At 33.5% G+C, this 15,527-nt stretch overlaps 2 protein-coding genes across 6 annotated transcripts in view; one reads left to right on the top strand and one right to left on the bottom strand.

Moving 5' to 3' along the window:
• Window positions 1–7,846, bottom strand: part of nagpa (N-acetylglucosamine-1-phosphodiester alpha-N-acetylglucosaminidase) — a 33,600-nt gene extending 25,754 nt beyond the window's left edge. Inside the window, exon 1 of one of the 3 annotated variants that reach the window (XR_012391508.1) lies at window positions 7,695–7,846. Coding sequence is in view for 1 of the 3 variants with exons in the window: in NM_001109715.2 (NP_001103185.2) it covers window positions 7,695–7,780 (86 nt within the window). In the remaining 2 variants the exon portion in view is untranslated. 3 annotated transcript variants of the gene reach the window in all.
• Window positions 7,847–8,098: 252 nt separating this feature from the next.
• Window positions 8,099–15,527, top strand: part of ndufaf6 (NADH:ubiquinone oxidoreductase complex assembly factor 6) — a 78,349-nt gene continuing 70,920 nt past the window's right edge. For 2 of the 3 annotated variants that reach the window (XM_068214211.2, XM_073926517.1), the window contains exons 1-5: window positions 8,099–8,320; window positions 10,120–10,223; window positions 10,336–10,458; window positions 12,497–12,553; window positions 12,743–12,845. In XM_068214211.2, the coding sequence (XP_068070312.2) occupies window positions 10,372–10,458; window positions 12,497–12,553; window positions 12,743–12,845 (247 nt within the window). In that variant the 5' untranslated portion in view covers window positions 8,099–8,320; window positions 10,120–10,223; window positions 10,336–10,371. The remainder of the gene's footprint in view (window positions 8,321–10,119; window positions 10,224–10,335; window positions 10,459–12,496; window positions 12,554–12,742; window positions 12,846–15,527) is intronic. The other variant, XM_021466778.3, reaches the window with a different exon arrangement.

The following is a 15,527-nucleotide window of genomic DNA, read 5'->3' as shown; positions in this document are numbered from 1 at the left end:
AAACCCCTACTCTTTTTCGAAGGACATTCTGGGATTTTTAACGACCACAGAGAGTCGGGACCTCGGTTTAACGTCTCGTCCGAAAGACGGCGCCAACTGAGCAGTATAGAGTCCCCGTCACTATTGACCTTATTCTAAAATGCGGAAGTGCGGCTGTTTTCGCGATTGTCTTAGAACTTCCGATTCAGTCGCCTATGGGAGAAATGACTAGGAAAAATAAACGGCAGAAAATGGCCAAACTACTTGCTCAACAAACAAATGTTTGCATGACTACAAGGACCAAGTAGCATAATATAATAAGAAAATATTAAATTGCAACATCAAGAAGCGTAACGAGCAGTTGTTAACGTCAAAAAATGAATGGAAGTGAATGTGACCGGAAGTCGCGAGACAAAAAGATTCAAATGGCAGCGCCCGCTCGTCAGCTGAGAATAAGGTACTGAATAAATACTGGGGCATTAGGAACCACACAGACCACAGGTTGAGCGCCTCCTGCTGGCCTCACTAATACCACTTCCAGCAGCAACCTAGCATTTCCATGTAGTCTCCTATCCAGGTACTGACCAGGTGCAGCCCTGCTTAGCTTCAATGGGCGACCATGTGAGAGATGCAGAGAGCTAGCTGCCGGCAATGCAAAGCTATGAAGACAAAAACTGTTTCAAGAACAATCTATACTCATGGCATGGCGACATGGTGGCTCAGTAGTTGGCACTCACAGCAAGAATGTCGCTGTTTCAAAGTCTCGGCTGGGTCAGTTGGCATTTCTGTGTGGAGTTTGCATGTTCTCCCCATTTTCATATGGGTTTTCTATGAGTGCTCCAGTTTCCCCCACAGTCCAAAGGCATGTGCTATAGGGAAATTGAATAAACCAAGTGCGTAGGTTTGCAATTGATATTGGCGGGGATGGGGGAATCGAGCACGGGTGTGTGTGTTTGTGTACGTATTTTTGTGACATATCAGGACACAAATCTGTATAATGACAAAGGTATGACACAGGTATTTCAAAAAGGAGGTGAAATATGAGGACATTGGTGACGTCTTCATTTTGCAAAAAGCTTATAAATCACACAGGATGAGTTTAATCAGAGAGTAAAGCTGCACACAGTCTCCTGTGATGGTTGGGTTTAGGGGTAGTGTGGGGTGAGGGCAATACAATATACATTTTGGACCGTATAAAATGAATGGAAAACTATGTAATGTCCCCACTTTTAACAAAAACAAACATGTGTGTGTATATACAGGGTGGGCCATTTATATGGATACACCTTAATCAACTTGTTGAGAATTTCAAAAGAAAAGCAATGTTGTGCTTGGTTTTTCAAAAGAAAAGCAATGTTGTGCTTGGTTTTAATGTAACTTTATTCTTTCATGAGTTATTTACAAGCCCCCTCACATATACTAATGTGCCACAAACAGGACTATAATATCACCAACATTCCCATTTTATTAAGGTGTATCCATATAAATGGCCCACCCTGTGTGTACACACACACACACACACACAATTATTTATTTAATTGCTTAAAATATATTAATTAATCCTCTCTTCATACAATTTATTACGTTTCAGGTCCCTAGCCAAGACGGGGTTCTGGTGGTTCGAAAGACCAAAAGTTGAATAATTATTATTAATTATATAATTATAATTATTATTTTTTTCTTATTATTCAAATGGCTACATTCTGACTGAGAAAAGCTTAATGTACTGGCCAGTTTGTTATTTGCCTGTAGGCTTCAGTGTTTAATTTAAAACAAGTTTTAACAGATTTCTAAAAATGTAAGGATAGATGATTATAAATGTGTATTTTAAAAATAAGAATCTTTTCATATTTTTTATTATTTTATTTTATTATTAAAACTGTTTAAATGCACATTTGTAAATAAACATTGAAAATAGTAAAATAGTGTGATAAGCAATTTGACAAAATGGTTGGAAATATTTTTTGTTACATCAAAAAGTGTGGTTATGGTAACAATCCAACAAGATATTACAGCAAAAATGAGTTCTTAAAATGTCACTAATATAAACATGCAATATTTATACCTCATAGAAATCAGGCAAATAACTGCAAAAAGGTTCAGTTTTTCAGAAAACAAATAGCCAATTTTTCAATAAGCTGCTACAGGCCTGATAGTGTAATGTAAAAATAATGTTTATTGACTAATAGATTTTAATAATAGTGCAAATACAACACGTCTCATATCAGTATTATGCGTTTACTATACACAGGCTGTATTTTGTCTGACAAACTGTTTCAACGAAATTGGACATGCTACAGATTATGAGAACTGGATCATATACTTTAACTGTTTATTCTGCAGTTAGTTTTCACAGACTAGCCTATATCAGTCCGCTATAATGTTAGACTATGCATTAAAGCGAAGGAAAGCACTAGCATTAACGGCATTATCATGATGGACTCATTCAGTGGTGAACTTGTGTTTTGTGACTTACACTTTCGTTGAAAAAAAAAAAGCTCCTTATGACCACCTTATTGATTGGCACAGCCAATCAAAATGTTCATATGTGTTTTGGGGCGGGAGGACTCAAGGAGAGAACGTGATTGAACCCTTTCTGAGAGTCTAGGTTAATGTTGAAAATGAGATTTTTTAAAAAATTTTTAAGTGGATTAAATTATTGGTGGGGACAGTTCAATGGTCGGTGAATTGCAGCTGAAAGGGCATTCGCTGCGTAAAACGTTTAATGGATAAGATGGCGGGTCACAAAATTTTTTTTATATAATAAACCCACATCTATCAGACAGCCACCCATATTGCTATAATATGTGTACATATGATAATATATGCAAAACTTAAACCTGAACAGACAAAGTCAAATATTGAAACTGCCCCTGAGCCAGGGGATGGTTGCAAAAACACACAGGGACAGTTGCAACCTTTATCAAAATGTAATAACAACATTTTTCATGTAGGTAAAAAGACTAAATGTAAATTGGTTATATTTGTTAAATTGGCCATATAAATGCAGACAAGTAAAAGAACAAGCAACAACCAAATTTTGGTCATTAATCAGGCCTACAAAAAAATCTGAAAAATATTTTTACTGAATATCTAGACTGAACCTTGACTAAACTACTTGTAATGATGAAATGAATTAACCCAATAATAAATCTTTGAAATTAAATGACAACTGTATTAAAATACAAATTGTACATCATTAATATGACAAGCTTTTAAATCAATATTGTGATAAGGGTAAGCATGCTGCAACTGTAACAACTCTGTCAACCATGATTAAACTATATGTTAGGTAGATACATTAGCTTTAACACTTGATTGCTTCACCTTTTTGAAGCTTAGAAAACAGTTATTTAAATTATACAAATAAATAATGATTTTTGAATGTTTCTTTTTCCCTAAACATTAAAAAATACCTTTTCTTTCCTAAAGTTGGTCACCTATGACTAGGGCCAGATGGAATCTGCAGTCGTTTTTTGCTATTTCTGCTGAGAATTTTGGTAAACATCTGTGGATTCCTGCAGAATTATTTTGGTATCATAACTAAACCTTAATAAGTGAAACAAAAATACTATCTTTTTAAAAACCGAATAAATATAAAGTTACATACATTTACTCAAGTAAAAAAACAGAGTTAATGATGGACTAAAAATCTGTGGAAATCTGCGGAATTCTGCGCACGCAGATTTCCTGTGGGCCTACCTATGACCAATTACTTTCAGGTTTTAACTGAGAATATGTAGTATGAATATCATCACTCTAGCTGATTCCCGAATAAAGGAATAAGTCTTGTTGCAACTGCCCCAAGCACATAATGATATTGACTAATTTGTCCAGCCATCTTTTTTAATCTTGTGCTTTTTCCTCGGTTTTGTCATGTGTGTTACTCACTATAGAAGAGATAACACAAGATAGAATGATTGACAATAGTCAATATGGTGAATCATATTTGCTCTTTCAGCTCAAGATTAATTCAGCCCCGGAGTTATAGGCCAGGGAACCATTAGAATTGTAAATGGACTAGGGCGAAAATCTCACATCACAATATAAATTATCTTATATCCTGATGACGATATACATTAAAATATAGTATCAAATATAAAGTAAAGTATCTGTTGCATAATATGAAATTATAGATTTTTTTTATTTTTGTTTTATGCACAGCAAAGGTTTTTCATCCACTGATAAACTGGTGAATGGTTAGTGTAACTATTTTTTAAATTCACATGGGTCCTTTTACAGCACCGATAATGTATTTTAATTAAAATAGAATCAGTTAAATAGACTTAAGCATTTATTTGGTTTGTTCAAGTGTTCAAACGAAAAGCGCAAGCGCCGTCAGGAACAGCAGGCAAGTGCTGGAACTCCATTAAAAATTTAGTGGTAAAATACATTTCAATATTTAAAAGACATGGTGCAGAACAACGAAAGTTAATTTAATTCAGTGCTTCTTGTCCAGTCTGAGATTCGCTTTATATTGCGTATCAATCATGCTATAAAGATCATTGATTTTTAAAGAAACCGGATCTTAAACGATTAAACGAGAGCGATTTTGTATTAGTAAAGAAGCGTTTGAGCTGGCTTACTGAAAATTATTTGATGCTTAAAAACTAATGGATACTGTATGAAGTGCAATTTTTTGTATTGTATTTAAATGATGTATGCTCTACTGTGACGTGAATTTTCTTTAGGAATTAAGTCAAATTCGAGGTTGATTTCTGCAGCACGAGCACATTTGAAAGACACCTGCTGTTTTGCATATTTCTCAGTCTAAACCTCAGATAATATTATCTGAGAATAGTGTACAAATCAATTGAGGAGCAGCAGATGTTCAGTTGTGCAATGCTTATGCAAGCATGGGTTCAGTGTGTGGTTTTTGAGATCCTCTTACGCCATGCAAATGCAGGATGCAAACTCACTGTAGATTCAGTTGAAGTGAAGTACAAGTGCTTGTATGCAAAGGAACCCAATGAAAACATAACTTTAGTTAAACAAACGGTGCTTTTTAAGTTAAGCAAACAAAACTAATTACTGATTTGCAAATTAGTCTCCACTCTTCTGCCACAAGTTTAGAAACAGACAGCAGGGGATGCTGTTGTTAAACTTTTCTTTAAAAATATGAAAATTATTGATTGATGCTTAAAAATCTGACCTACAGTGCTCAGCATATATGAGTACACCCCTCACAAATCTATCTTTTGAATTCATATTTTTAATAAGAAGCTATACAATATTATATTTGTGCATATACATTAAATTAGTCAGTACTGAAGCGAAATCTGGAGCTTATCTAACAAAATATCTTACGATAACAGTCCAAAAACTAGTACACCTAAATGTATATGCTATAGAAAAAATATTAAATACAAATTAAAAGAGGAAAAAATTAAGAGAAGCAAAAAAAGTAAATTTTGTAGGTTATATTTATTTTTGCAATATTTTGCTTGAATTAAATTGTATTATATTGCAATTTCTAAATATGTTTGTGGACTAAAATATTATTTTAATAAATAGATCTGTTTAATAAATCTGTTTTGTTTAAATGCACCAAAATACATTGCCTATATTCACTGAGAAATGGATAAAATTATTAATTTCCAACATGGTGTGTACTCAATTATGCCAAGCACTGCATAAGAACAAACATTTACATACATATGCAGGATTTAAAATATGTAAATATCTCTCTATCAACATATATCTATCCACTAAAGGAAAAGCTTTGAGTTTGAGAAAAGTGCAATATAAATAAAATGTATTATTATTATGTAATTATTATAAATGTATTATTAATAAAACATTAACACAACAATAAAGATAGTGGTTTATACTATGTTTATATCATTTTCTGCATGCTAATTAACATTGATATTCCTTTCCAGTCAGTTTCCTGTGCCACTAGCTGCATCAAGTAAATGACAAAATCTATAAAAATAATAATAATTATTATTATTATTATAAAACATATATTAAAAATATATATACAGGCATTCAAATTACTAATGAGGACTGGGAAAAGTCTATCAAGGTCATAAATACATGCTCAAGGCACCAACTAATCCAATTTAAAGTGGTACATCGGCTTCATTATTCTAGGGTAAAGCTTAATAAATTCTACCCCTCCATCTCCTCTAAATGTAACAATTGTGAATCTGCGGAAAGCTCCCTAGGACATCTTTTTTCGGTCAAGCCAAAAACATTTTGAGTTTTGAAGCGAAATTTTCAACTTCTACTCTGAGACTTACTCTTGTGACCTCGCCCCTGATCCAGCCATCACTGTTTTTGGTTTGTCTGACACACTTCGTGGGTTCAGTCATCAAATTAAAAAAGCTGTCCAATATGGAAATTATAAATACAAAATTATTCTTTATGTATGGGAAAAGGCATTAAAACCACTTGGTAAATCCTGGCTTTCAGAATTTTCTAGCACTTTACATTTAGAGAGACTAAGACACAATCTATCTGATAGCATTGCCCACTTTGAAGCCACCTGGAAACCCTTATTAAATTATTTGTTAAATGCCCAGGATAACAGTTTAAAGTTATAACCCTGTCATCGTCTGCAAGATCACCATGTTGCCTGTGCCCACTGGCCCAGATATATATGTGTAACATTGTTGACCCATGTATAATACTGGAGGAACTGATGTAATATGTTGTCTTTTGTCCTTTTGTTTTTTGTTTTTGTTTGTTTGCTTTTCTTTTTTGTCTTTATAATTGTTGTTGAAATTGTATGTTGCTCTGTGTTGCTTAAAAAAAATAAAAATGTAATAAAAAAATGTATATATATTTTTCATTTATATATATATATATATATATATATATATATATATATATATATATATATATATATATATATATATATATATATATATATATATATATATATATATATAATTATTTAAATAATGATAATAGAGAAGAATACCACAACTTATGGGTTGATGTCACTCGGGTGTCTGGAGGAGGTCATACTGAACATCTATAAACTTGATGGAAAAAAAAAACTTTAAGTACTCTACACATTGATTAACTACCCAAGGTTTTAGCATGTTTCTTTGATTAAATACAGATTTTCAAAGTCGTGGTATTCTTTTTGAATCACCCTGTATTTTAAATATTATTTATTTGTTTGTTTTGTTTGCTGTTTACACACCCTTGAGTCTACCCTATCACAACATTAATCTAATAACTTGTCATATTAACAATATACAACTTTTATTTTAATACAGTTTTAATGTAATTTAATTTTAAAGACTGAATTATTTGATTAATTCATTTCAACATTACAAGTAGTTTAGAAAAGGTTCAGTCTAGATTTTCAGAAAAAATATTTTGTAGGCCTGATAATTGGCCAAAGCATGATTGCTGCTTGTTCTTTGTCACTAAGATCAGCCTAATTTTTGTGATATATTACAAAGTAAAAACATTATAATGTTAAATGTTATAAAAATGTTATGAATTACATTTCAAACATACATGTCATGTCATGTATATTATCCTTACAACATTTAGACAAAGACTGGGCGATAATGAAACTGAAACATTAAGTCCTTCAGAATCATTCAGATAGTTAATTGCAAGAGATTTGCAAATAAGTTAGTAATAAAAAAATATATACAACAGTTTTCATATTCTTCTTCTTAATATGAAAATATTGTACAACTTAATAATTTTTTATCATTATTGTTGCGCAACATAACACAAATCCTTACCGGATATCTTTGCACTGGCACAAACACACTCCAAGACATGCTAGAAACAGGAAAAACAGATCGAAATACACGAAGCACTTTGCCATAAGACATATATACAAAACATTCAAACGAAATAAGTTACTGTCCCGACTATTTCCGTTCTCCTCAATGAAGGGACTTGCATGTGTGCTGGTCATATGATGAGAACCACGTGATTTAACTGTCAATCGTTTACTTGGTTAAAAAACACGTTATTATTTATATATCGCATTCTAATGAGCAATAATCACGTCTTATGTGGAAAAAAAAATAAATCTTTCTCAGAAACGGATCTTAATTCGGTTCGGATGGAAACCGATTGTTTACATGGAAACGGAACGGACTGTCGGCGTTCCTTGAATACAGAGGAGCTGTTATTTGACGCACACGCGAGAGGAGGTACAGCTCAAGGATACTGGATGCATGAGCTGTGCTATGGCATCCAGCATCAGCATAAAGAATGGATTATTTACCACCAAAAAGTCGCTCCATGTAAATATTCCCAATCCCCGTTGTCTACAGAGGCAAACAGAGATCAAATGCACAAGAGCTGTTACAAACTCGACACGACAGCACAATGAACAGTACTGTATTGACATAGTAAGGTAAGTTTTGAGTTAAAAGGTTCATTTGCTTTATATAGTTTTACATGGAAGCAAACAAATTTGCAATTTATGCAAAACAGTCAGGGTTAAACCTATAGACAATATCCCAGAAAACCAGAATAATATTAATCTGGATGTATATTTAAAAAGTATGTAATATATAATTTAGTTAAAATAATTTAAAAGACAACATATACACTAATAACTTTTTTGTTGTGGCTAAAATTAAGATTTAACTGTACAGAGTAGGGCTGGGTGATATTGCAAAAATGCAATCTTGATAATTATTTTCCATATTGAACAGTATCGATATATATTTCGATATAAGTTGTTAATGCTCCCAGATTTATACGAGTATCTCAACAATGACTAAAGCCACAAAAATTAACATACTTTCAGCCGATAAATTTTCTGTGGCCGAAAAATTTGGTACATCTCTAATATCACATTTTAGTTCTTAAAGCGATATAAAGTAAGAAAGTCCAGAGCTTATCATTGTTATCAACATAAATATTATCACGATTTGATATAATATTGTTTTTCAGCCCAGCCCTAATCCAGAGATGGAAATATCTATGAAATAATATATAAAAAATATATTTAGCTTAAATAAATTAAATAGTTTGAAAGCTTTTTGACAGGTTATGAAATACTTTAAAATGTGTTATTCATTATTACTTGATCTTATTGCTTGAAATAATTAGACCTTGTTTTAAAGAATGTGTTTTTGTCAACTATAGTGTGTCAGAAAGTTCCACACTAGTTATTTTCATTATTGTTTTTTAATGGGTGCAGCACTTGACACTTTTATTCTCTAGAGAAGAATTCTATCAAATATATATATATATATATATATATATATATATATATATATATATATATATATATATATATATATATACACACACACACACACACACACACACACACACACACACACACACACACACACACATATATATATATGTGTATATATATGTATACATATATGTGTGTGTGTGTGTGTGTGTGTGTGTGTGTGTGTGTGTGTGTGTGTGTATATATATATATATATATATATATATATATATTAGACACACCGGTAATCTTTTAAAACATTTTTTGTTGTAAAGTTGTGCTTCTGATGCCACACGCAGCAAGTTTATTTGATAATCTTTTATGACAATCAAAGAGTACTGAAAATCATACTCCAGTAAAAGTACTGGTACTTACTCAAAAATTTAGTGTAATTAAAGTAAAAGTTTCTGTTGTAAATATTACTCAAAGTATGAGTAAAAAGCAGCCCATTTAAAAGAACTCAAGAGTAGTGAGCATTACACTTTGAAAGATTGATGTGTTTACATGCATTTTGTGTCTGAAAACATTCTGTAGTGCATTTAGTTATTTAAGTCCATTTCAGTCATCATACAGTAAGCATCCGTCATCATCTCATCAGTGACATGCAGTCTAAACAGACTTCTGTGTAATGCAATTTGATTGGACTGGAATCTACTTCGTCAATCATCATAGACAAGAAAATAATGAAAGTAGTGACTGCAGGTTGGAGGAAAATAGTGGAGTAAAGTATCAATACAGCACTAAAAATGTACTTAAGGGAAAGTAAAAGTAGACATTTTTAAAACTACTTAGTAAAGTACAATTCTTGAGAAAAACTACTTGATTACAGCAGTTTAAGTGTTTGTAATTTGTTACTCACAAACGTTAAACTCTTCTATCACAAAGCCCATTAAGGGGATACGAATATAAAATAATGGTTTATGCTGGTTTTAAGGGGACTGACATCTTACTTTCACTCATAGGAAGAAAGACTATGAGGGGTTTTTGTGTTCACTGCTTCTTCCTGAAGCTGCTCGTCGCTCTGCACTGGCACTGAGGGCATTTAATGTAGAACTGGCACAGGCAGGTATTCCAGCTAATGAGTGCAATAATGCACAGACTCATTTATTTTAAGTTTTAATTGTGCATGCACTGTTGAAGCATCTGTATTTGCTTTAACATTGCTTATTTTCTTTTAGATCAAAGACTCCGTTTCTCACAAAACTATTGGTTTGATGCGAATGCAATTCTGGAAGAGTGCCGTGGAGGATATTTACAGAGATGACCCTCCAGCACAGCCTGTCAGTGCAGAACTGTGGAGGGTGAGTCTTCACTCTTCTTTATAAAAGAAAAGGGCTTTTCACAATTTATATACTTAACGTGCCTCATTATAAAAGCTATGGGGGTATCGCAGAAAACAGGTTATGCGAAATACCTGGATACATTTTTAATGGTGTGCAAGTGAATAACCTCAGCTTTCAGATTCATAAACTGAGGTAGCTTTCAGGGTGTATATGTTACCATAGAAACTAATTTGCAACTCAAACATAACCAGCTCTGGAACTATACATGTGTGTATTTCTTAATATATTTCTTTATATTTAATATAAATTTGCAATAAAACACTATTATAAAATAATGTTTTATAAAGATGACATTTCTGTGTGGAGTTTGCATGTTCTCCCTGCATTTGCGTGGGTTTCCTGCGGGCGCTCCGGTTTCCCCCACAGTCCAAAGACATGCGGTACAGGTGAATTGGGTAGGCTAAATTGTCCGTAGTGTATGAGTGTGTATGGATGTTTCCCAGAGATGGGTTGCGGCTGGTAGGGCATCCGCTGAGTAAAACACATGCTGGATAAATTGGCGGTTCATTTCGCTGGGACGACCCCAGATTAATAAAGGGACTAAGCCGAAAAGAAAATGAATGAATGAATGATTTAAGATGAAGATAAATCCGCTATGCTGAATGCTAAATTGTACGTAGTGTATGAGTGTGAATGAGTGTGTATGGATGTTTCCCATAGATGGGTTACGGCTGGAAGGGCATCCGCTGTGTAAAAACATATGCTGGACAAGTTGGCGGTTCATTCCGCCGTGGCGACCCCAAATTAATAAAGGGACTAAGCCGAAAAGAAAATGAATGAATGAATCAATTTGATATCAATTAGTAAAGTGGTGATAATCTTTATGAGTGTGACGCATCGTTAAACGACAGAAGAAGAAAGAAGGGCTGTGACACGCTTTTCAGGATTAGAATACTCTGAGTTGACTGAATTTAATCCCAGGGGAAATTCTGGAGCCAATATACCTTGCGTAAGTAGGATTAATCAACCCAGAGTTCAGGGTTTAGCAGATGGTACGTTAACCTTGCTTTTAGGAATCCACCCCTGGCTTATTATTCTTCATGTTTCACTCTTTTCATAACTTCTCATAAAATCATGATTTCGGAAAGATCATGTGACACTTAAGACTGGAGACAACTCAGCTTTGACATTACAGGAATATATATTTAATTACTAATAATATATTTAAATATAATTTATTGTATTAAACTGTAAAAAAATATTTGACGATATTAATGTTTAGCTTTATATTTAACAAATAAATGCAGCCTTGATTAACTTTACTAAAATATATTGATCCAAAAAATTTTTTTATACCCTCACAGTTTCAAACCTGTGCAGCAATTTTCTTATTTTTATGTACAGCACGAATGAACATAATATGAAAAACTTGTCCATACATTGAGCCAATTTCTAAACTGTTAAAGTGTTATTAGGACCTGAACATTCTTGAAAATATTGATCTCTGATATACTGCCGGTAGCTAGCTCTCTGCAACTCTCACATCCTCTTCCGCTGTGCCCGGTCAGTACCTGAATAGGAGACCACACGGGAATGCTTGGTTGCTGTAGGAAATGGTGTTAGTGGGACCAGCAGGGATCACTCAACCTGCAGTCTGTGTGGGTTCTAACACCCTAATATATTGAAGGGAATTGTATACTGCTCAGTGAGCGTTCGGGTGCAACGGTAAATCGAGGTCCTGACTCTCAGTGGTCGTTAAAAACCCCAGGATGTCCTTTAAAAAAAGAGTAGGATAAATTTTCCCACTGGCCTCATTCCATCCTAACCATTCCCATATCATAATTGGCTTCATCACTCTGTCTCCTCTCCACCAATCAGCAGGTGTGCTGTCTGGCGCAATATGCCTGCTGTAGTATCATCCAGGTGGATGCTGCACACTGGTGGTGGTTGAGGAGATTTCCCCCCAAAGTGTAAAGCGCGTTTAGTGTCCATAAAAGCACTATATAACTGTAAGAAATTATTATTTTTATTACATTTAACTGCTTTGTGTTCACAGGCGGTAAGGAAACACACACTGACAAGGAGGTGGATGTTGAGAATTGTATCTGAAAGAGTAAGTTATTCATTATATATTTATACCATTAAAGAAATTAATGCAAATCTGTTTTTAAAATAACTAACTCTGACAGCTGTCTGAGAGACATGCATGGCTAATTCTACTCTGAAATCTGTCATTCAGTGAGGCACATTATGCAGTCTGTTGTCCTCTGGCAGTGGTATTAAAGCATTCTGTTTTCAAAAGGAAAAAGACATGGAGGACAGAGCGTACCGGAACCTTCAGGATCTGGAAGCCTATGGAGAAAACACACAGTCCTCTCTGCTTTACCTGCTGCTGGAAACACTCGGTGAGCTGCCTTTTCTTTATCTCTTGCTTAAAGCAATAGTTGCAAAGTAGCCATTCATCTGTATGACTGACAGTTTTTTTATTTATTAAAATAAAATTGATGTTCTCTTTTTAATATATTTCTAATTTCAGCTTTTTCAGTTCATTGTTTACTCCAGGTCTGATATGCCGATCTTCAGCACATTTTTTTTTTGTCAATGTTGAAATTTGTTATGCCAAATATCATCAGAATGTTGGGTAAAGATCAAGTTCTATGCAGATTTGTTGTAGATTAACTACTGTGAATTTATTAAAACTCAATGTTTAGTTAGTAATGTGCATTGAGAAGCGCTTTATTTGGACAAATATGAAAGGTAATTTTCTCAATATTTCGATTTTTTTTTTTTAACCCTCAGAATCCAGATTTTCAAATAATTGTATCTCTGACAAAATATCGTCCTATCCTAACATCCAATAGAATGTTATTTAATCAGCTTTCAGGTGATGGACATTATAAATCTCAATGTCCAAATATTTACATTTATGAAGGTTTTGTGATCCAGGGTCTCTCTTTCTCTCTCTATTTCTTTCTATCTCTCTCTCTCTCTCTCTCTCTCTCTCTCTCTCTCTCACATAAACACACACACAGACACACACAGTAGTCATCATTTGAAGTGGTTCAAAAAGGTTTTTTAAAAATTGTCCTATATGACAGGAATAGGTGTTCAATAGCTTTAGGACAACTTTTATAAAAGGTTTTGATTTACTTCAAATGTTGACCACTCAGTGTGTCCACGGCACCTTAAATTCTTAAAATGTCTTAAATTACAAAATCTAAATTTTAGGCCTTAAAATTACTTAAATTTACTGAAATACTGTGTTGTTGGTATAGTTGGGCATAGATGATTTTTAAAATCTAAATTAATGTAGATTAAAATGGCTCATTTGAAGCTGCCGAAGGCATTCAGAATATGTGTGCTAACTAAATAATAAGCCCTTGAGAACAAGTTTCTCAAGCAGTTGGCGCATTAGACCAGGGGCTCATCTCCTGTTTCCAAAATGCATCACAAACTGCTTGAGAAACTGTTGTACTGTGATAATTGCTGAAAACAAATGATGTTCAATAAGTTGTAGTTGTTTTTACTTACTGTATATTCAGTTAAACATGAATTGTGAAATGTAGCCCTACATAAGCTCAAAACAGCGAATTTTTATATATTTTTTAATTATTTATTTTTTGATCACCTTAATCCGACTAAAGTCATAACTGAACTAAACAGAAATGGAATTAAGACATGTGGAGTATGTATATATTAGTGGCATTATTGAAGTAAACACCGCAATCAAACTATTACCGTCATGTAGTACTTTTCAACATATTTTCTGACAAGATCCACACACACGGCTGTCAGTAAAGGACCGCGCACACACACACACAAAGCGAAAAAAAGTTTTTTTCTTTCCATTTGGCGTGCGCTTTTAAATTCGATAACACTCTCACCAGTCCTTACTTATTTGCGTCTAATACCCCAGTTTGTCACGGGGGCATGAATGAAATGTTCATGAGTGAATGTCAAACTGCCGAGCTGCAGTTAAAGTCAGGCATCCTGCTGATTTGATTCGCAATGGCACTTTTTTTGTCATACGGCTCACCGGTCTGGTATACATCAGCAGTAAAATATCAAGGTGAAAGTCATCACGGCTTGCGTAGAATAGACCCAGCTCCCAAACAAACTTTGAGAATACAATAATGACGATATATTTTTTTTTTATCGCGCGATAAGAGTCTCGCGTTAACGCTGATAACGGCCCACCACTAGTTGTTGGTCTTAAATATTTTTAAACAGGTCTTAATTTTCCTTTGTTCATGTATTTCTACCCAATCTGACCAAGACCCATATAACAATTCATATCAATAAAACTCATTTTTAACTCTATTTACCATAATGTTTAATTATTTACTTTTTACAATAACATTTGTTTAAAACTTATCCATGAATTTAATGCTGAGGACACAAACCTGGACAAATTATTGTGTGTAGATTAAGTTTAATATATTTTTTTGTAAAAATTTGTTTACTATTTTTTATTTTAAAGAAAGTTTATGTTGTGGAAAAACGTGTATGAATACAAGTAGAGCTTGCTTGTTTTTACACAATATTTTGCTAAAACAAAATGTATTATTAAATTATTATTGTATTATTAAATTTATTATATTGAAATTGTTTTTGATAGGGCAAATAAAATCTTTTCCATCTGGCCATTTGAAAGATTCCTTAGCGTTTAGCCCTTTATGAGTCTAAAATGTCATTCATAATGGTCTTAAAAATGTCTTAAAGGACTCCTACTTTACCACTTTTTCAAAATTTAAGATAAGTCTTTTGTGGTTCCAGAAAACTTTGTAAAGTTTCAGCTCAAAACACAATCAGAGTATTTATTATACCTTTCAGAATATTGTAATTGTCAGCTCTGAGCATCTTGTAGCTGTTTTTGTTGCCTGTGACTTTAATGGCAGTTCTCAGAAAGTGATCAATCTCGGCTGCGTCAGATAATCAGCACAGAGACAGACATATTGGGAGCAGATCTCACGTAATGTTTGTGAGAAATACTACAGTAAGAACTTTCCCAATGATTATTTGTTGTATTTGTTGTTGAGTTAATGAGTCGATGAGAACAATGAGTCACACACACACACACCCACACA

The sequence above is a fragment of the Danio rerio genome, chromosome 16 (assembly GCF_049306965.1).
Source record: "Danio rerio strain Tuebingen ecotype United States chromosome 16, GRCz12tu, whole genome shotgun sequence".
NCBI lineage: Eukaryota > Metazoa > Chordata > Actinopteri > Cypriniformes > Danionidae > Danio > Danio rerio.
The sequence above is the reverse complement of the archived record's forward strand: the minus strand, read 5'-3'. Positions and strand labels throughout refer to the sequence as shown.